This window comes from Aquarana catesbeiana, linkage group LG02, assembly GCF_042186555.1.
Source record: "Aquarana catesbeiana isolate 2022-GZ linkage group LG02, ASM4218655v1, whole genome shotgun sequence".
In the NCBI taxonomy this organism is placed as follows: domain Eukaryota; kingdom Metazoa; phylum Chordata; class Amphibia; order Anura; family Ranidae; genus Aquarana; species Aquarana catesbeiana.
Genome location: NC_133325.1, coordinates 783,326,703 through 783,348,906, shown reverse-complemented (window position 1 = coordinate 783,348,906; position 22,204 = coordinate 783,326,703). Strand labels below are relative to the sequence as shown.

The 22,204-nt window shown below is 44.3% G+C and overlaps 1 protein-coding gene across 1 annotated transcript in view; it reads right to left on the bottom strand.

Annotated features, from left to right (window-relative positions):
- The window catches only part of LSAMP (limbic system associated membrane protein), a 526,302-nt gene extending 504,598 nt beyond the window's left edge, over positions 1 to 21,704 (bottom strand). The window contains exon 1 of the mRNA XM_073614515.1: positions 21,574 to 21,704. Coding sequence (XP_073470616.1) covers positions 21,574 to 21,704 — 131 coding nt within the window. The remainder of the gene's footprint in view (positions 1 to 21,573) is intronic.
- Between the last annotated feature and the right edge of the window lie 500 nt (positions 21,705 to 22,204).

The following is a 22,204-nucleotide window of genomic DNA, read 5'->3' as shown; positions in this document are numbered from 1 at the left end:
AAGAGACACGGGAAGGAAGGAAAAGAAAGGGAAGGAAGGAAGAGAATGTAGAGGGAAAGAGACAAAGGGAGGAAGGAAGGATGGAGGGGGGGGAAGAAAAAGAAGGAAGGAAGGAAGGAAGGAAGGAAGGAAGGAAGGAAGGAAGGAAGGAAGGAAGGAAGGAAGGAAGGAAGGAAGGAAGGAAGGAAGGAAGGAAGGAAGGAAGGAAGGAAGGAAGGAAGGAATGGAGTAATACCTAGATAAAGAGGAAAGGAAAAGAAAGGAACAGACATGGGGAGGGAAGGAAGGAAAGAAGGAAGGAAGGGACGATGGAGAAAGAAAGAAAGAAAGAAAGAAAGAAAGAAAGAAAGAAAGAAAGAAAGAAAGAAAGAAAGAAAGAAAGAAAGAAAGAAAGAAAGAAAGAAAGAAAGAAAGAAAGAAAGAAAGAAAGAAAGAAAGAAAGAAAGAAAGAAAGAAAGAAAGAAAGAGAAAGGGAGGAGTAATACCTAGATAAAGAAGAAATGAAAGGAACAGAAATGGGGAGGGAGGGAAGGAAGGAAGCTATGGAGGAGTAATACCTAGATAAAGTGGAAAGGAACAGACACAGGGAGGGAAGGAAGGAAAGCAGGAAGGGACGAAGGAGAAAGAATGTGAAGGGAAAGACAGAAAGAAAGGGAGGGAGGAAGGATTGAGAGAGAAAGGGAAGGAAGGAAGGAAGGAAGGAAGGAAGGAAGGAAGGAAGGAAGGAAGGAAGGAAGGAAGGAAGGAAGGAAGGAAGGAAGGAAGGAAGGAAGGAAGGAAGGAAGGAAGGAAGGAAGAAGGGAAGAAAGGGGAGAGAATTGGGCAGGGAAGAGAGAAAGGGAGGGAAAGAAGAAGGAAGGAAGGAGGGGAAGGGAAATGGAGGAGTAATACCTAGATAACAAAGAAATGGAAGGAAGGAAGGAAGGAAGGAAGGAGAGAGAGAGAGATAATGTGGAGGGAAAGACAGAAAGGGAAGGAGGGAGGGGAGGAGGAAGGATGGAAGGGGGTAGAGAGAGAAAGGGAAGGAAGGAAGAAGGGAAGGGAGGCGAGAGAGTGGGGAGGGAAAGGGAAAGAGAGAAAGGGAGGAAGGAGGAAGGATGGGGGGAAGAGAAGGAAGGAAGATAGGAGGAAGGAAGCAAGGGAGGGAGGGAGGGAAGGGAAATGGAGGAGTAGTACCTAGATAAAGAAGAAATTAAAGGAACAGACATGGGAAAGGAAGGAAGGAAGGAAGGAAGGAAGGAAGGAAGGAAGGAAGGAAGGAAGGAAGGAAGGAAGGAAGGAAGGAAGGAAGGAAGGAAGGAAGGAAGGAAGGAAGGAAGGAGGATGTGGAGGGAAAGAGAGAAAGGGAGGAAGGAAGGAGGTAGAATGGGGGGGAAGTATAAAGAAGGGGGAGAGAGAGCGAGAAAAGGAAGGAAGAAGAGAGAATAGGGAGGGGGATAGAGAAAGGGAAGGAAGGAAGAAAGAGCATTTCTGTAGCTTTATAGATTAATCCATAATTCTGTTTTTGTATACCAAAATGGAAGAGAGAAAGTAACACACAGATAGATAGATAGATAGATAGATAGATAGATAGATAGATAGATAGATAGATAGATAGATAGATAGATAGATAGAGAGATAGATAGATAGATAGAGATAGATAGATAGATAGATAGATAGATAGATAGATAGATAGATAGATAGATAGATAGATAGATAGATAGATAGATAGATAGATAGATAGATAGATAGATAGATAGATCTGATGTGAAGGTCACTGACAATGTCATACACTGGTGTTCTTAGCACAAGTTGAGTTTATTGTACAATGTCAGTATAAATAAATGACAATAAACTCGGGATCCGTGCATCTGGCGGTGTAGGGATGTGATTGCGCACTAAGCTTGTTACTGTAATTACGGACGGTGAGTGTTTGCCCAGCAACAGATAAGACACTGACGGATCGCCCCGGCGGTGGAAGTCATAAATCACTCTCTGACCAGATCTCCGATGATTTTTTTTCCCCCCACTGAACTTTCCTCTGTGACGTCCCTCTCTCCTGTACCAGTCGGTATTGTCGGGCGGTGATGTTGCTGGAATTAATTCCTGCCCGTTTCAGGTTTGTAATAGTTTATGTTGAGTGTACCCGAATCTTGATGTGCCTTTCCATCACCGGCGCTCTTCTCCTTCATTCCGCAGGAAGCAGAGCCCGGGCCGAGCGGTGCAGATCATATCCGCATCAATATTTCTGCTACTTAGGCAGAGAGGTACAGCGAGCGAAGAAATAATTGTTATCTTTTCTGTAAAACTAAGCGGAGAGGGAAAACAATGAAGTCAAAGCGGGAAGGCGAATCTGCGAGAATTACAAAGGGAGATTGATTGGAGTCACAGAGGAAGGAGCACGTCGCTCTGTAAACACTGACATGTTTTGCAAAGGAAATAACATAAAATAATGATAATGCTCCTTCCAAAAACAGATACTTCTTCCCCCTGGGTGCTGCAAGTGGAAGTTTTATTTCATACATCTAATGGGAGTCCCAGCAGTTATCTTCTTATTAGAACCTTCTACCCATGGCTATCACCAAGCCAATTATTCATACAGAATGACAAAGTTACTGAAAGGTTGATTTTTACCAACACCTCTGTAGACAAGGTTCTCGGAGGGGGTAGAAAACTGAGATGCCATTTTTTTTTTTTTAGAGAGAACCATCAGTTTGCAGTCCTGAATATAATTTGTTCTGTGGCTTAATACAGCCCATTGGCCTTGATTTAATAAAACATTTCCAACACTTTATTAGGAGGGAGGTATGGTCTCATTAGAAGGGCTGTAGCTAATTCATAAAAGCCTTGCAACAATTTTGGTGATGGAGTTTCAACACATGCAAAAGATTCATGGGATGCTAGCAGCCCTGCATCAATGGTTGCTAGGATGCTGTCAACCACACAGTGTCCCTGGTTGCTAGCACACTGTCAACAGAACATCATTGGTTGCATCATTTTCCCAATAGGTCTAGTAATGGCTGCAACAATTTCAATAGGAAAAACCACCAGTTCTGAGTTAAGTAAAGAAAACCACCAGTTCTGAGTTAAGTAAAGTGTCAGTAAATAACACTCTCATTTTGGAGTAAGGAGGGCCATGCTTCCCTTCTCCCCCCCCCCAACCCTAGTCACTGTTTGATAGTTGCTTTGCTGTTGGTACAGTGTCTTTGGTTGCTAGGATGCTGTGGGCCACACAGTATCCTGTGTTGCTAGGAGAACTCTGTCAGCACAGCATCTTTGATTGCTAGATCACTCTACATAGCATCATTAGTTGCTAAGATGCTGTTGGCACAATGCCCTTTGTTGTTAGGTTGCTGTCGTCCTCGCAGCGTCTTTGGTTGCTAGGATGCTGTCAGCATAGCACCCTTGGTTTCCAGAACGCTGTCAGCACCAGTCCTTGGTTGCTAGGGCACTGTCAGCACAGCATCATTAGTTGCTCGTACTCTGTTAGCTGCATCGCATCATTGATTGCTAAGATGCTGTTGGTACAGTGTCCTTCGTTGTTAGGAGGTTGTCATCCTCACAGTGTCTTTGGTTGTAAGGACACTGTCAGCATAGCATCCTTGGTTGCTAGGTCACTGTAAGCACAGCATCATTGGAAGCTAGCACTCTGTTGGTCACACAGCATCATTGGTTGCTAAGACGCTGTCAGCACAGTGCCCTTTTTTGTTAGGTTGCTGTCATCCTCACAGCGTCTTTAGTTGCAAGGACACTTTCAGCAAAGCATCCTTCATTGCTAGGTCACTGTAAGCACAGGATCATTGGAGGCTAGCACTCTGTTGGCCACAAGCATCATTGGTTGCTAAGACGTTGTCAGCACAGTGCTCTTTGTTGTTAGGTTGCTGTAATCCTCACAGCATATTTGGTTGCTAGGATGCTGTCAGCATAGCACAATTGGTTTCCAGAACACTGTCAGCACAGCATCAGTGGTTGCTAGCACACTGTCAGCCCATCATCATTAGTTGCTCGTACTCAGTTAGCTGCATAGCATCATTGATTGCTAAGATGTTGTTGGTACAGTGCCCTTTTGTTAGGAGGCTGACATCCTCACATTGTCTTTGGTTGCAAGGACACTGTGACCATAGCAGGCTTCATTGCTAGGTCACTGTAAGCACAGCATCATTGGAGGCTAGCACTCTGTTGGCCACAAGCATCATCGGTTGCATAGACGCTGTCAGCACAGTGCTCTTTGTTGTTAAGTTGCTGTAATCCTCACAGGATCTTTGGTTGCTAGGATGCGGTCAGCATAGCACAATTGGTGTCCAGAACGCTGTCAGCACCGCATCCTTGCTTGCTAGGACACTGTCAGCACAGCATCATTAGTTGATAGTACTCTGTTGGCTGCATAGCAACATTGGTTGCTAAGACATTGTAGGTACAGTGCCCTTTGTTGTTAGGAAGCTGTCATCCTCACAGTGCCTTTGGTTGCTAGGAAGCAGTCAACACAGCTTTATTGGTTGCTAGAAAGCTATCGGCAGAAGCTTCATTGGTTGCTAGGATGCTCTAGGCACATTATACTTGGCTTCTAGGATGCTACCAGATACACAGTCCTATAACAACAAATGGTCCAGGATTTAAGGTGGGTTAAGGAAGGAGGGTCTGGTATGGACACTCTGGCTTCAGTGCCACCCCTTCCATGCAGCCTTACATGTGTTGTAAATATAGACAGAGAACTGGAGATGGTTTTATTATGAGTGTCTACCACGCTCTTTATGAATTCCGGGCTTGGTGTCTAGAAAGCCCCATCTCATTCTGTTGCCTCGTCACATGCTCTATCATCACCGCTAAAACTAACAACGTAGTACTAGCACGGGGAGGCATTTCCCAGAATGAGTGGTTAGCATGACATACAGGTCATCCTTGATGCACTGCTGACTAGGTAAATGTTAGTTTGTACTGACAGGTGCATATTACGGAGTAGAAAGCCAGACTGTTGCAGTCAGCCTCAAGCAGATCAGATGTTTCCTTTGTAACACATTTGCCAAGTAAAAAAAAAAAAAAAAAGAAGAAGAAGAAAAGGAAAAAAAAAAACTAAAATTCATATTTGTGCCTGGAGCAATGACAGCGTGACAAAAATGATCAACTGCAAAGCAAAGTGTCGCTTTAGGACGCCAATTCCACGTGGTGTGATCATGCCAACGGCAACATTATACCGGGTTGAAATAAAAAAAAAAAAAAAAAGCGTTGATCATTTAAAGAAGGGCCCTGTCATATTAAATAGAGGCTTTAAAATTAGCTCCAAAATTGCTACATTGTATCATTTCATCCTTTCACCTTGCTGCTAGAGAGCTTCAGGTCTTGACACCCTCAAACTCTGTTTTACTGCACAGTTAAAGTTGACAGCAGAGCTATGGGAGGGGCTCAGCAGCCCCACCCACTACAGTCTGTCTGCAGAAAACTACTGGGGGGGCGGAGACAAGACCAATCACCCTGCACAAGGAGATAGAGAGCAGCAGTGAGCGGTCTTTATTACAGGAAGCTCCTGCACAAAGGTAAAGCTTCACACTGGATTACTGCACAGATATGGAAGAAATACACAAAGCTCACCAAGATTTAAGAAAAATACACGACTTGTATTTAGACAACAGTTGCTTTTTTTTAGCATTACTGGACACTGTTAACTCCGCCCACAGTCCCCATTTCATCCGCCCACTTTCTGGGTGGCCACACTAAATTGCTTCCACTTTGTGGGTTGCTCTTGCTCAGAACCTCTAAATATGTTGGGACGCCTACTTGTGGCTCCAGATCCTGCAGTTATTGTCTTTTTGAGCTACTGCATATGCACAGAGGAGTGCATGCAAATATACGGCCTCTCAGCATGCATTAGTGCAAATAGAGCTGTGCCGAGAGCGCACACTCCCGACACAGTTACCGGCGGCTAACGGAAAGCTGCCGATCACTGCTTGCGATCGTGAGTTTTCCAATTATGTGACCGCCGTGGCAGGCAGTCACGGCAGTCTTATGACTATAAGCCTCCCAGCATTCTAAAACACTTAAAGGGATGGAAGGCACTGGCTCTAAGGGGTTAAACAAGGTTGATGCTGTGACCCCAGGACATGACCCTGAATACAGCATTGGCGATAGAGAGGGTCAGGAAATGGGACCGTACTAGCCAAACTGGGAGAAATTGCATGTGGGAGGTTATTAGTTTACAGAAGGAAGATAACATTGTTTGTACTTCCACGTCAGCCAATGGGAAATGACAAGGGCATGGCATTTCTGCTGTGATCCTGGGACATGGCCCGGGACACAGCATTAGCGGTACAGAGGGCCAAGATGTGGGAGTGTTTTTACAAAACCGGGCCAAATCACACGTATATCGGGGATTATTAGAATTTACATGTATGTAGGGGTAATTCGTTTATAGAAGGAAGATAACATTGTTTGTACCTTCAGGTCAGCCAATAGGAAACAATGAGGACACAGTATTTCTGTTGTGATCCTGGGACATTGCCCCAAGATGTTACAAAACCAGGTCAGTTCACATGTATGTCGGAGATTATTGATTTCAGGAAGGAAGATAACATTGTGCTTCCAGGTCAGCCCACAGGATGTGATGATTACATGACATTTCTGCTGTGATCCTGGGGTATTGTATTTGGTGGTTATTAGTTTTCAGAAGGAAGATAACATTGTTACACACAACAATGGATTTTGTTGTCGGAAAATTTGAGATCCAGCTCTCAAACATCTGTTGTCGGAAATTCCGACAGCACATGTCCGATGGAGCCTACACACGGTCGGAATTTCCGACAAAAAGCTCACATCGAACATTTGTTGTCAGAAATTCCGATCGTGTGTATGCGGCGTTAGTCTACAGAAGGGAGATAACATTGTTTGTGCTTTCAGACAATAGAAAGTATGGAGGACACAGAAATTCCATTGCGATCCTTGAACACAGACATTGTATCACAGCATCGAAGATACAGAGGAAGAAGCTGAGGAACTATACCTGCAAACCCAGGATAATATGCATGTATGTCGGGGATTGTTAGCTTACAGAAGAAAGATAACATTGTTGTGCTTCCAGGTCAACCCACAGAAAATGACGAGGACACATCATTTCTGCTGTAAATCCTGGACATGATCCGGAAACAGAGAATCTGCAATAAAGAGGGCGAGGATGTGGGACTGTCCTGGCAAAATTGGGACCGTTTGCATGTACTCGGGGATTATTAGTCTACACAAGTGAGATACCATTATTTGCGCTTTCAGCCAATAGAAAGTGTTGAAGACACAGCAATTCTGTTTTGGTCCTTAGACATGGCCAGGGACACAGCATCAATGGTACAGAGTGCCAAGATGAAGAAATGTACTAGCAAAACCAGGACAGAGCATCGGCAATACAGAAGGGCAAGATGCTGGACTGTCCTGGCAAAACCGGGACAGTTGGCATTCATGTGGGGTATGGGGTGGATTAGTAAGTTAGCCAATAAAAGATAAGGTTCTTTTTAAATTCTTTTCACAGAAGTGACGTGGGTGGGGCATTTCTGGCCGGATCAACAGGTATTTTCTGTACTTGCTGAAAATGTTCTTAGACTGCGAAAAAGAAAAATAATGGAGACACCACATATAAGGACTGGTAAGCCGCATTCTATGATATTTTTGTTCTTGGGTTTAGATACAGCTCTGGGGGGGTATTGTGAATTGCTTCCAGGTATTGTATCAGTGAATACTCACAAACTTCTGATTGTTGATTGGCACACATACACAGATTATAATTGGCTGCTCCTTCACACAACACATTTTTTACAATCAGATACTATTCATGCTTTTGATGGGCTTAGAAGTCTCGTTTGCGCAAAGCACATCCAAGGAAAGAAAGTCTCGGGTCACTGGGGTGTGAAATACGCCCCGTCGGGAATTTGCATTAAATTGTAAAGCGGCGGGGTCAACTCGGCCAACTATATGTTTCCTGATGGTTGCCGTGGAGACCAGACTGGAAGCTTTTTAAACTTTCATAACATCTTGAAGGTGGAAGGCACCCCCCCTGCCCTTCGCAGATGCCCGCCTGTGACTCGATAAACAGCAGAGACCTGATGGGCCCAAATCTTCCCCCCGCTGTGCTCATTTGGGGAACGGCATGGGGCTGGCGGGAGGAAATGTACAACGTTCCATAGACTCGGCGCCCTGCGCAGCCCAACGCTCCCTTGCTTAAGTGGATGACCCCAGTCACCAGATGAATATTTATGTAGATGGCTTAAATACGTTTGGAAAGCAGAAACGGTTGGGTGGTTTTATGGTAAAAGCTCAATGTGAAAAGCTGATATGACCATAAATGTGGAATATCAGCAGAATGACAACATAGGTGAGTGCTGTAAGAGGAACAAGGAAGGAAGGAAGGAAGGAGATGGGAAGGGGGAAAAGAATGAGGGAGAAGTGATCAGAAATGAAGGCAGCAATGAAAAGATAATGGGCCGGAAAAATAAAAAAATAAATAAAAAGAAAGGAAGGAAGTAATGGGACAGTAAGGAGATAGAAAGAAAGAAAGAAAGAAAGAAAGAAAGAAAGAAAGAAAGAAAGAAAGAAAGAAAGAAAGAAAGAAAGAAAGAAAGAAAGAAAGAGAAAGGGAAATGGAGGAGTAATACCTAGATAAAGAAGAAATGAAAGGAACAGACACGGGGAGGGAAGGAAGGAAGGAAAGAATGGAGGAGTAATACCTAGATAAAGTGGAAAGGAAAGGAACAGACTAAGAAATGAAAGGAAAGGAACAGATGGAAGGAAGGAAGGAAAGAAGGAAGGAAGGAAGGAAGGAGAGAGAGAGATAATGTGGAGGGAAAGACAGAAAGGGAAGGAGGGAGGGGAGGAGGAAGGATGGAAGGGGGTAGAGAGAGAAAGGGAAGGAAGGAAGAAGGGAAGGGAGACAAGAAGGTGGGGAGGGAAAGGGTAAGAGAGAAAGGGAGGAAGGAGGAAGGATGGGGGGAAGAGAAGGAAGGAAGATAGGAGGAAGGAAGCAAGAGAGGGAGGGAGGGAAGGGAAATGTACCTAGATAAAGAAGAAATTAAAGGAACAGACATGGGGAAGGAAGGAAAGAAGGAAGGAAGGAGGATGTGGAGAGAAAGGGAGGTAGGAAGGATGGGGGGGAGAATGAAGGAAAGAAGGAGTATGTGGAGGGAAAGAGAGAAAGGGAGAGAGGAAGGAGGTAGAATGGGGGGGAAGGAGGAAGTATAAAGAAGGGGGAGAGAGAGAGAGAAAAGGAAGGAAGAAGAGAGAATAGGGAGGGGGATAGAGAAAGGGGAGGAAGGAAGAAAGAGCATTTCTGTAGCTTTATAGATTAATCCATAATTCTGTTTTTGTATACCAAAATGGAAGAGAAAGAAAAAAGATTAATAAAGGAAGGAAAGCAAAAAAAAAAAAAAAAAGCCGTAATGAAATGGCAGAGAAGAGAAATTAGGGAAAGGGAAGGGAGTGAATGATAAAAGAGGAAAGGAATGGAATAGGAAAAAAAGGAGGGAAGAGAAAGGAAGCTAGCGATGAAAAGATGGTATGATGAATTCAACAAGAAATAAAGAAAAAAAGAAAGGAAGGAGAGAAATGAAGAAGAATGAAGGAATGAAATGGCTGTGAAGAGAAATGAAGTAAGAGGAATGGAGTGAATGAGAAAAGAAGAAAGGAATGAAATGGTAAGGAAGAAGGGAAGAGAAAGAAAAAAAGAGAGCAAGGAATAGAAAAAAAGAAAGGAACAAAAGAAGGAAAGGAGAAGGAAGGGACAGAAGAAAGACATGGAGGGAGAAAGGAAGAAAGGAAGGAAGGATGTACTGTATATGCAATAGAGAAGAAGAATTGAAGGAAAAGAAGAAAGAAAGATAAGAAGGAGAAAGGAATAAAATGATAATTAAGAAGGGAAGAGAAAGGAAGCTAGCGATGAAGAGATGGTAGAAAGAAAGAATGAAAGGAAGGAAAGCAAAAAAAAAAAAATGACGGAATGAAATGGCAGAGAAGAGAAATAAAGTAAGGGAGTGCTAGCGATGAAGAGCCGGTATGATGAAAACAATAGGAAAGAAAGAACGAACTAACGAACAAAAGAAAGAAAGAAAGAGAAAGAAAGAAATACATAAGAATGATGGGATAAAATGGCAGTGAAGAGAAATGAAGGAAGAGGAAGAAAGTGAATGAAAAAAAGAAGAAAGAAACGGAATAGGAAAAAAGAAAGGAACAAAGGAAGGAAAGGAGAAGGAAGGGACAGAAGAAAGACATGAAGGGAGAAATGAAAGAAGGAAGGATGTACTGTATATGCAATACAGAAGAAGAAAGAAAGGAGAAGAAGAAAATAAAGAAGGAAGAAAGAAAGAAAGAAAGAAAGAAAGAAAGAAAGAAAGAAAGAAAGAAAGAAAGAAAAAGAGGGAAAATAGTGACATAATGAAATTGTAGGGAAAGAGGGATGAGAAATGAAGGCAGCAATGAAGAGATGATGGAATAAAAAAATAAAAAGGAAGGAAAGGAAAGAAGAGAAGTGAAGAGGAAACAGGAAGGAAGGAAGGAAGGACGAAAGGAAGATGGGAGATAGATGGGATGATGAAGCCATGGATATAATGATAATAAACATCTGTGCCCCCCCTCCTCTGCCTGCAGCCTCCAGCCATACTTATTAAGCTCTGGGGTTTTCCATTCCTCACCCCGGAGTTCAGACTGTACCGTATTCATATAAGAGAAGATCGCTGCACGCTGTTACTCTGCCCTAAAAAATGGAAAACATTTACAGTCGTTCGTCCAGCAAAACCAACTACACTGACACCAATTTAGTAGCAAGCGCTGAGTTTACCGTCATTTACATATTCATGAGCTCATTAGGGGCATGTTTATTTTGAGACAGAAGGAGCAGAGTTTTAATCCATAATGACACTGGTTCGGGCAGGAGCCGGGCATGAATACATTAACTAATGGGGCCATACGGGCCCGTGGGGGACACTGCCTCATCTCATTTTAATGGTGCAGCGCTGAGTTCCCTTAAAGAGCAAAACTTCATAAATGAATAAGTCACTTTTGATATGTTGTTCATGTAAACAGAAAACAAGCGGCTTCCAAGTGAGAACATCTTGGAAGAGAAGGGCCAGAAAAGTCAAAATCGGTGACAGCAAATTAGAATTAAAAAAATTAAAAATATATTTAGAGGCCCACAAAACTAGAAAAAATTCCAAATCAAAGCTGACGGAGTACTGGGCACCACTGGGTTAAACCGCCAAGTTGATTAGTCATAGTCAAACGGCAACTTTAATATTTTTTGGCTGGACGGTGGACACATTATTAGGCACACTGTTCCATCACACAAACAGCCAAACTGAGAATCGTGTGCATGCAATTAAAGCTGAACTCCAGGCAATTATAAAAGACATAAATGAATGCATCTCTGTAATCATTAGTGCATCATTAAATGTATTTTTTAAAAGCAAGCTGTGTAATTATCTGAATTTGACCTGGGATCAGGTTCCAGTACAGCAGTGCTGGAACGTACAGTAAGAGGAAAAAGCAGCACAAGGAAACAAAGAGCCAGTGAGTTCCTGTGCTGACGAGAAGCATGCTGATAGGAGGAGACAGCAGAATGACAGACACATGAGCTCATCACTGTGCTGCTTCTCCTTTCACTTAACCATAGGCTGGAGGCGGGTAAAGGGTGACTGGGCTTAGAGGAAGAGGGTTGAATGATGCTGGTCATCAGACTGATAACACAGAAGCCAGAAGGCCAACTTTGATTGTACAACATGGATAAGCTACAGTATCAGAGAACCATACCAGGTTCCAGCTTAGAACAGCAATACAAGGATACGGTGGTAACCAGATCATCAAAATTAGAAGGCTTAATATTGAAAGGTCACAAAGTCTGACAAATCTCAATTTTTACTGTGGCATGTAGATGGTAGTGTCAAAATTTGAAGTACAAGGCAATGGAAATGGATCAGTGCCCGTAAAGTTGGAGTTAAAGGCCATCATTTCAATAGCCATAGGTGCCTACAGACAGCTTACACGTGTAGGACATCTGGGTCAACCTTCTAACCCGATTTCCTGCAGTTCCTGTCATATATGCCATCTACATAATACTCTGGTCTTTCCACCCAACCTAACTAGAGCGTTATCAGCTTAAGATACTCCATTACATATGAAAGATAAAGCCAATGTGCCCAGTTTTTTAAAGGTCAAAGGCCAATGTGCCAATGTTCCTATGCCCACCTAGCACATCTGGGATTGTCAACCTTCTTCTAGCTAGCCCAAGTTCTGTCACGTAGGCTTTCTACATAATCCTCTGGTTTTTGCTCCCAACCTAACTAAACAGGCATCATTTTCAGATAATCCAATACATATGAAGGATAAAGTTGCTGGTCCCAGTTTCTTAATGATTAGGGGTGAAAGGCATCATCTCATTAGGACTATGTCCCTACAACTGCCTTACACATTTTGCTGTCAGCCTTCTTCTAGCCCAAACTTTTGCAAGTTCTAATGTGAAGGCCTTTCACATTCAGTTTTGGTCCCAGTCTAACTGAAAAGCATCAGGTAATCAAATACATATGAAGGAAAAAGTCACTGGTCCCAGTTTTATAAAGGTTGGCATCAAAGGCATCATTTCAATAAGCCTATGTGCCTACAGGCGGCAAACAAAACTGGGACTTCCAATCTTCGCATAGTCTAACCTCTGGAAAACCCTGTCATGTAGGCCTTTTACATAATCCTCCAGTTTTTGCTTTTAGCCTAACTAGAGAGGCATCAGCTTCTGATAATCCAATATTTATATATAAAGAATAAAGTCACTGGTCCAAGTTTTTTAATAAATGGGGTCAAAGGCATCATCTCAATAGGCCTAGGTCTCTACAACTACCTTACATATCGTGCACTGTCAACCTTCTTCTAACCCAAACTTCTGCAAGTTCTGTCATGTAGGTTTTCCACATAATCCTTCAGTTTCTGCTCCCGGTCTAACTAAAGAGCTATTGGCTTCAGGTAATCCAACACATATGAAGGAAAAAGTCACTGGCCGCAGTTTTATAAAGGTTGGGATCAAAGGCATAATTTGAAAAAGGCTAGGTGCCCCCACATATCTAACACTTCTCGAGGTGTCAAGCTTCTCCCAGTCCAATCTCCTGCAAACTCTGTCATGTAGGCCTTCTACATAATGTTCCAGTTTTAGCCTAACTAGGGAGGCATCAGCTTCAGATAACCCAATACATGTGAAGGAGCCACCAAAAGTTGGGGTCAAAGGCCATCATCGCAATAGGCCTAAGTGTGTACACCCACCTAACTCATCTAGCACTGTCAGCCTTCTACTAGACCAGGGGTCGCCAAACTTTCTAAACAAAGGGCCAGTTTACTGTCCTTCAGACTTTAAGGGGTCCGGACTATGGCCATTGAGAGTAGAAATTGCCCTGATGTCATTAGGAGTAATCAATGCATCTTTGGTATTAGGGGGAGGAATAGTTCCCTAGTGTTGGTGTCAGTGGGAGGAATAGTGCCCAATTGTTGGTCTCAGTGGGAGGAATAGTGCCCCATCATTGGAGTCAGTGGAAGGAATAGTGCCCCATTGTTGGTGTCAGTGGGAGGAATAATGCTCCATTGTTGGTGTCAGTGGAGAAATTGTGTCTTGTACCAGTGGAAGGAAAAGTGCCCCAGGAGCTGGATAAAAGCAAGCAAAGGACCTGCCCCTGCGCTGAAGTTTGAGGAGCACTGTACTAGACCCAATCTTTTGCAAGTCCAATCAGGTAGGCCTTCTAGATAGTCCTTCGGTTTGTGCTGCCAGCCGACATCAGCTTCATATACAACGATACACAGGAAGAATAAAGTCACCGAGCCCAGTTTTTTAAAGGTCAGGGTCAAAGGCCATTATTACAATATGACTAAGTGCCTACACCCACCTAACACATTTAGGACTGTCAACATTGTCCTAACCTGAACTCGTGCAAGTCCTGTCATGCGAGCCTTCTACACAGTCCTCCGTTTTTTGCGCCTAGCCTAAGTAGAAAGGCATCATCTTCAGATACTTCCATACATATAAAGGAAAAAGTCACTGCTCCCAGTTTATTAAAGGTCGGAGTCAAAGGCCATCATTGCAGTAGGCCAACTATGCAACCTGCCAAAAAAGATACTGATAAATGTTTTGAGAAAAGCAAAAAAAACAATGTCAACTGATCACTGCAGTATTCATACCTGGCTTCACACTGACCCCAACCCATACATAGGACAACCTTGTACTACAGCAGGTGGCTCGTGCCTCCAGCAGTGTCTTAAACTGCTTTTTAATCTGTTGCCTGGTGCTGTGACATTTGTATAAGTCAAAACTCAGATTTACAGAACGGCTGCCGAGTGGAGCCTGGGAAGCCCTGTGCATGGTGATGATAAATGGTTTCTGGAGTAAGTCGGTCAAGGAGAGATTAATAATGACTCTCAGTATCCTGCGCACGTTCTAATTCCACCTTAAAGTGCAACCTCAAGAGCAAATAATATCTCTCTACCGTGAAGCTAAACTCAGGGCCAAGAGATGCCACTGCAAAACCAGCAGGCCTGGATCTGTGGACTGCCAACACAGGCTGGAGAAAAGGGTATTTATGTTTTTAGGGGATTAAGACCCTATTGCACCCAAAACTTAAAAGAAAACCTTGGTTTTGGATACAATTTCAGTGAATCAGCATGAAGGAAAACTCAGCCTAAGGTGTGGACAGAATAAGGACCAAAGAAAGGAATAAAGCAATCTATTTATTAATGCTCAGCCACGGATATATTTTCCCCGCCAAGATAACACCTAAATGAAAGATTTGTTTACACAGATCTGTGCTGAGGAACAAACCTAATGAACTGAGCGGGAGTATGATCACGGCAGACTGATCGACTAAATAAAAATGTCCAACTGGTGCTTTCTTTCAGTTGGGTGTAAAGATTCACGTCTGCATGGAAAGATGCAAAACCCAACTCAACGACTGTTAATAAATATTGTCCAGGACACAGATCATGCTGCAAATGTATTATTTTATCATGCAAATGGCAAGAATGATTTAAAAATGTGTAAAGTAAAATACAGCTATTGTTTTGTGGCTAATAAAGCAATGTTGTCATTATGTATTATGCAGTGTCCAAAGTAGGTAATCACTGGGCTAGAAGGGCAGGGTTGCATTAGCCAGTTGGGCCAGTACTAATAAGATATGTAGGGCTGGTGGCCCTGAGTGGAGATTCTTCACCATTTATATTGCAGGTCCTACTCTGATGGGGTGGCCAGGTAAGCAAATGCCCCCCCCCCCCCCCCCCCGCTGGGCCCTAAGTGGAGTTTCTTCACCAATGAAGACTGGAGTGTCTCCATCTGGGTTCAACAGCCCAACATATGTGGCCAGGTAAGCAGATGCCCTCGCTTGGGCTGGTGACTCAGAGTGGAGTTTCTTCACTAATTAAGACTGCAGATCCAGCTCTGATTGGGTTCTGAATGGGGTGGGGGTATCTCAGATTGGGGCCACCAGCCCAAGATCTCTTACTGGTATTGGCCAGGGAGGAAAATACCATTTAGACTGCAGATCCTGCTCTGATTGAGGTTTAAAAGGAGGAGTATCTCCATCTGGGGTTACCGGCCCAACATATATTATTTATAGTGGCCAGGTAAGTAAATGCCCCCTGTTGTGTGAGTGGCCCTGAGTGAAGTTTCAACCAATTAAGTCTACAGGTCCAACTCTGAGGTTTGAAAGGGAGAGTATCTCTACTTGGAGACACCTGTCCAACATATCTTACTAATACTGAATGGGGGAGCAAATGCTCTTTGTAGGGTTGGCAGTCCAGGGTGGAGTTTCTTTATTATTTAGACTGCAGGTCCTGCTCTGATCAGGATTTGAATGAAAGAGTATTTCAACATGGGACCACAGCCCAACACATCTTACTGATGGGGAAGCAAATGCTGCCCGTGAGTCTGGTGGGCCTGAGTGGAGTTTCTTCACCAATTAGGCCTAAATGGGGGAGTATCTCTACTTGGAGCCACCAGTCCAACATATCTTACTAATACTGACTGGGGGAGCAAATGCTCCTTGTAGGGCTGGTGGCCCTGGGTGGAGTTTATTTACCATTTAGACTGCAGGTCCTGCTCTGATTAGGGTTTGAATGAAAGAGTATCTCCACATGGAGCCACCAACCCAACACATTTTATTGATACTGGATAGGGTAGCAAATGCTGCCTGTTGGGCTGCTGGCCCTGAGTGGAGATTCTTCACCATTTAGCATTTAGACTGCAGGTCCTGCTCTGATTGAGGCTTGAATTGGTGAATATCTCCATCTGAGGCCACCAACCCAACATATCTTATTTATACTGACCTGGGGAGCAAATGCCCCTGGTTGGACTGCTGGCTCTGAGTGGGGATTATTCTCCCAATATTGCAATGTCCCGCGTTCAAATGTCCCAATGTTACTCTTCTCAAATAATTCCATGCTTATTTTGTTTAAGATATGGGTAAAATGGGAAGACGCTAGAATGAAATAGGGGAAGTAGATGTCATAGGAAGGCACCAAAAGCATTACCAGATGTTCTAGCCCTTTCCCATTCTAGAGGCAGGCCAATAGTGTATCAAGAGGAGGGAAATGTTTATTTATCTGTTTATCCTTGGCAATGACATAGTCATTGTAACGAGCCCTTTGCTCGCTCAGTTCCACTCTCCCGACACTCCTCTGCTGCTATAGAATCAGATTGCAGATCGCACCATCTGATTGCTCGGTCCTCCAATGTTCCGGGATTAGAATTACAGCTATGTGCCGTTCTAACCCAGTTGTGATAGCTCAAAACAAACACCAGGCAGGCTGTATGTAAGTTCAACCAGGACTCTATCTTTATTGCAATATACATGCTCTTTTATACACTAAAAGAGGAGGTGCAGACCTCCTGCTCATATTACTCTAACATGACAGCTGTAACCTAATTAACTAATCGCTTTAGACAGCCTAGATGACTCAGACATGACCGTTAGGCCAGACTGGCCGTCTTGTAATTCAGAAAATCCAATCAACATTATCACAATCAACATAGACTCTTCTTCACACAATAGCAGAGTTAATTAACACAAATAACAATGGGGATCTAATGACTCTTAGATCCCATAGTAGACTTATTTACAATACACATTTTAGCAGACAATAGACAGACAGGTGTTGGAATTTACATCAGCATCTCCTAACAGTATCTGTCCCAGCATTATGAATCAGCCACTATTCCAATATGGCAAATCCAGGGTCCCCAGGCATACAGCTCACAAAAAGCACCGTTCCCCCCAATCGATCGGCAAGAGGCTTGCATACAGTCCCATCCAAAAGTCTTTTTCCCGGCTAGGTCTGTCACAGTCATCATCACAGTCACAGAAAAAAATGGAAATGTCCACAGCCCAGAACTGGGAGTCTACACAGGGAAAGGCCAATACATTGTGAGGGCCCTGGAAACACATTGACCTCAATTTACATGCCTCAGTCTGTGTGTGAGTTTATATTATTCAATTGCAACATATAACAGACAGCATTCAATCATTTCATTCTGGCAAATCTGCATACTCCCTTTTCACTCTTTGCATTATTTGGAAAATCACTATCTAATAAAGTCGCAAATTGTTATTCATAAAATTCCTATTAGCAAGTATAAATGATAAGATAAAACCCATATGGTTCCATTTTTCATATAACTAAATTATTCCACAATTTGTTTTTCTTTTCAAATTATTCCCATTTAAAATCCATCACGCCCACTCTTTATTCTCAGTGCACTCAGTGAGCATAAATACAATAATAAACCAAGCAGATGAGTTAATTACTCAAAAAGTTTAAGATACTTGCAAAAGTGTCCTAGAATGTTAAGCATGTTTTCCACAGCTCAGCAATGAAGATGGTTACATTTTTTGCTTGGATATGTCCTTGTTTTGTTCGACAGCCGACATCTCAGCCGAAGATCTCTAGCTATAGCACTGGGTATCCCAGGTGAGGTCATTGACCAAATTTGGTCAGTGACGTCACCCAAGATTCCTTGCAGCAGACTTAAATTCCCGCATACAGGAATCTGTTATTTAGCGGTGGGAATGTGGCGTGTACAGATCAGCAGGCGACTGGTCATCCTGATGGGGATTACTTCACTAGTCACTGTGACTGAAGTGGATTGCACCACTGGATTACTTAAAGTGGTTCTAAAGGCAGAAGGTTTCTTTTTTATCTCAACACGTTCTATGCATTAGGGTCAAACACCTTCTCTGTGCAGCCTCCCCCCACCCAAGTCCTCTAGAAGTGTGTCTATGGGAATGTTTGACCATCCTTCCAGAAGCCCATTTGTGAGGTCAGGCACTGATGTGGACGAGAAGGTCTGGTTCGCAGTCCCCGCTCTAATTCATCCCAAAGGTGTTCTATCGGGTTGAGGTCAGGCCAGTCAAATTCTTCCACCCCAAACTCACTCATCCATGTCTTTATGGACCTTGCTTTGTGTACTGGTCCAAATCATTTGGTGGAGAGGAGGGATTATGGTGTGGGGTTGTTTTTATAGGGGTTGGGCTTGGCCCCTTAGTTTCAGTAAAGGTAACTCTTAAGGCGTCAGCAAACCAAGACATTTTGGACAATTTCATGCTCCCAACTTTGTGGGAACAGTTTGGGGTTGGCCTCTTCCTGTTCCAACATGACTGCGCACCAGTGTACAAAGCAAGGTCTATAAAGATATGGATAAGTGAGTTTGGGGTGGAGGAAATTGACTGGCCTGCACAGAGTCCTGATCTCAACCCGATAGAACACCTTTGGGATGAATTAGAGCGTCAGTACCTGACCTCACAAATGCGCTTCTGGAAGAATGGTCAAACATTCCCATAGACACACTCCTAAACCTTGTGGACGGCCTTCCCAGAAGAGTTGAAGCTGTTATAGCTGCAAAGGGCGGGCCAACTCAATATTGAACCCTACGGACTAAGACTGGGATACCATTATTATTATTATTATTATACAGGATTTATATAGCGCCAACAGTTTACGCCAGGGGTCTTCAAACTACGGCCCTCCAGTTGTTCAGGAACTACAATTCCCATCATGCCTAGTCATGTCTGTGAATATCAGAGCATTACAATGCCTCATGGGAGGTGTAGTTCTGCAACAGCTGGAGTGCCGTAGTTTGAGGATCCCTGGTTTACGCAGTAAAACAATATAAAAGGGAGACAATACAGTTATAATACAATAAAATACAAGAGGGTTATGAGGGCCCTGCTCAGAAGAGCTTACAATCTAATAGGGTGGGGCAGGTGGTACAAAAGGTTGTAACTGTGGGGAATGAGCTATTGGAAGTGGTAGGAGATTAGCTGGAGATGTGATAGGCTTCCCCAAAGAGATGAGTTTTCAGGGATCGCCTGAAGGTAGCAAGAGTAGGGGATAGCCGGATAGATAGAGGTAGCGAGTTCCAGAGGATGGGAGAGGCTCTGGAGAAATACTGGAGACGAGCATGAGAGGAGGAGATGAGAGAGCTAGAGAGCAGGAGGTCTTGAGAAGAGCGGAGAGGACGATTTGGGTGATATTTGGAGACAAGATTGGTGATGTAGCTCGGGGCAGAGTTGTAAATGGCTTTGTATTGTTAGTATTTTGAATTTAATTCGCTGGGTGATTGGGAGCCAGTGTAGGGATTGGAGGAGAGGGTTGGCAGACACTGAGCGGTTGGCAAGGTGGATAAGTCTGGCAGCAGCATTCATGATAGACTGAAGAAGGGATAGCCTATGGACCATTAAAGTTCATGTGCGTGTAAAAGCAGGTGTCCCAATACTTTTGGCAATATAGTACATTTAAAAGCTTGTGGACAATAAGGTGGTTAGGTAATATTGGTAAAATCATTAAGCTGGAATAGTTCATGCCATCACCAAGCACCTACAAGTCAGCGAGTGCCGACAAAGGCCCAGTATCATACAGGGGCGGGTCCAGGGGGGGGGGGGGGCAATTGCCCCCCCCGAAATAATAGCACACTCTGATGAAATGTAATTGTCTCCTGCCGCACCGCTGCCGGCCCGAGTCTCTCTCTCACATGTGCCGATCAGCGTCGCCAAGAGAGAGACTCGCGTGTGCTACGTATGGGCGGCGGCGGTCACTCACACTGAAGGAAGGATAGGTTGGTGGAGCCTCTTCCCTACTATCATATTTATGTGAGTGCAAAGGCAGGTGTCCCAATACTTTTGGTAAGATAGTGTATATGCAGACCTGTGCATAAGAGGAGAAGAAAAAAACAAAAAACAAACAACAACAAAAACAACCGTGTAACGTATATTAGTGTTACAATTCCAGGCGCAGCTGACGCACCTGGAGCAATGTATTTGGGGTAATATGCAATCTTCTGCGAACGCCAGAAGCAGGCGGCTGAGCGGACGGTAATGAATTAAGCCCACGTCTGCAGGAATCACGACTGTTTTATCTGCAAATTACCTGCACATCCAACAATCCCCAGCGAGCGCCGGATAAAACACGGAGAAGACAGATGGCTAAAGACAGGGACAAGATGCAAGACAAGATCAGTGACGGGACTCGGCGCACATCAAATGGCCCCAAACATAAAGAGGCAGATTAGAAATGCAAAGAGAAATATTTGAAAAGAGGCCGCGAGAGCGACACGCGCACATGCTAACGGCAACTTCAAAGATGTCCTTCTTGATGCTACAAACACCAAAGAGATCAGTGACGGAGGAAGACGTGCGCAGGTTGCAAGGGGGGGAGCGTGGCGAGATCACAGGGAATACAGCCAGGACCCGAATCTGTTTACTGAGGCTGAAACCAAAGGTGCGGTCACAGCGGGAGACAAACCCTACCTGCCGCTTCACCCCGATTTAGCTTGTTAGTTCTGTTTTATGTCAGCAGGTAGGGGAAAAAAAAAAAAAGGACAGGACTTGTGCTGAGAGAATATGAAAAGAATGTAAAAAAGAGTGAGTGCGCCAAAAGATAAAACGCGAGTCTAGTAGATCTTTATTGCAAACAGCAAGAGATCACACCTGATTTAACGTTCTATAAGAGAGAGGTAACCAAAAGAGGCCCTGATGAAGGGGAGTATTGAGCCCCTGAAACGCTTTGGATTTTTCTTGTGACCTCCTGTTGTGTTCAGTAAAGATTTGTTGGACTTGTTTTATATCTTTGGCTCATTCTTTCCACATTCTTAAGCCTACTTTGGGTGTAGGTGGGGCCTTAGACGAGGTACCTGCTTGGGAGGGACCACACACACACACACACGTTGGGTCATAGCACTGTGATGGTTTTTTTGTAACAGTTCCTAAGACCCCATTCACACAGGGGCAACACGACTTGCAGGCCGCCTCAGCGAGGCGACCTGCAAACGACTGCCCGGGCGACTTGCAAAACGACTTCTGTATAGAAGTCTATGCAAGTCGCCCCAAGTCGCCCCCGAAGTCGTACAGGAACCTTTTTCTAAGTCGGAGCGACTTGCGTCGCTCCCCTTAGAACGGTTCCATAGCACAGAACGGGAGGCGACTTGTCAGGCGACTAGGTCGCCTGACAAGTCGTCCCTGTGTGAATGGGCTCTAAGGCTTACAATGGAAGAACATTGTGGAACACTGGTGAGCAAAATAGTATCAATACAATCCACATTAGTATGAGTTACGGCAATATTACCGAAGGACAGCCTTTGCTGGAAGGGTGGTGGTATTCTGTAGAGTCATGCTGTATGGACCCACCAAAGGGATCTGCAGAAGGTTCTTCAGTTCCTGCTCACCAGGAACCTTTCCCAGACAGTGGCGGCCCATTCCATAGAGGGCGCACGGGCGCCGCCTCCCCTATCCATGCGTCTGGCCCCCTGATCTACATATGAGTGGCGCCGGACCATGGATTCTAATGCAGCAGGGTTTTTTTTTTTAAGCACCTGATTAGAGCTAGAGGCTCTAATAGGACCCACCAAAGGGCTCCACAGAAGGTTCTTCGGTTCCTGCTCACCAGGAACCTTTCCCAGCCAGTGGCGGCCCATTCCATAGAGGGTGCACGGGCACCGCCTCCCCTATCCATGTGCCTGGCCCCCTGATCTACATTGTTAGAGGGGGAACTGCGCCCCTTGGGGGAAGGGGGAACTGCGCCCCTTGCACTGCTATTTCATCAGTGGCGCCGGACCATGGATTCCAATGCAGCGGAGTGGGGTTTTTTTAAGCACCTGATTAGAGCCAGAGGCTCTAATAGGACCCACCAAAGGGATCCGCTGAAGGTTCTTCGGTTCCTGCTCACCAGGAACCTTTCCCAGCCAGTGGTGACCCCT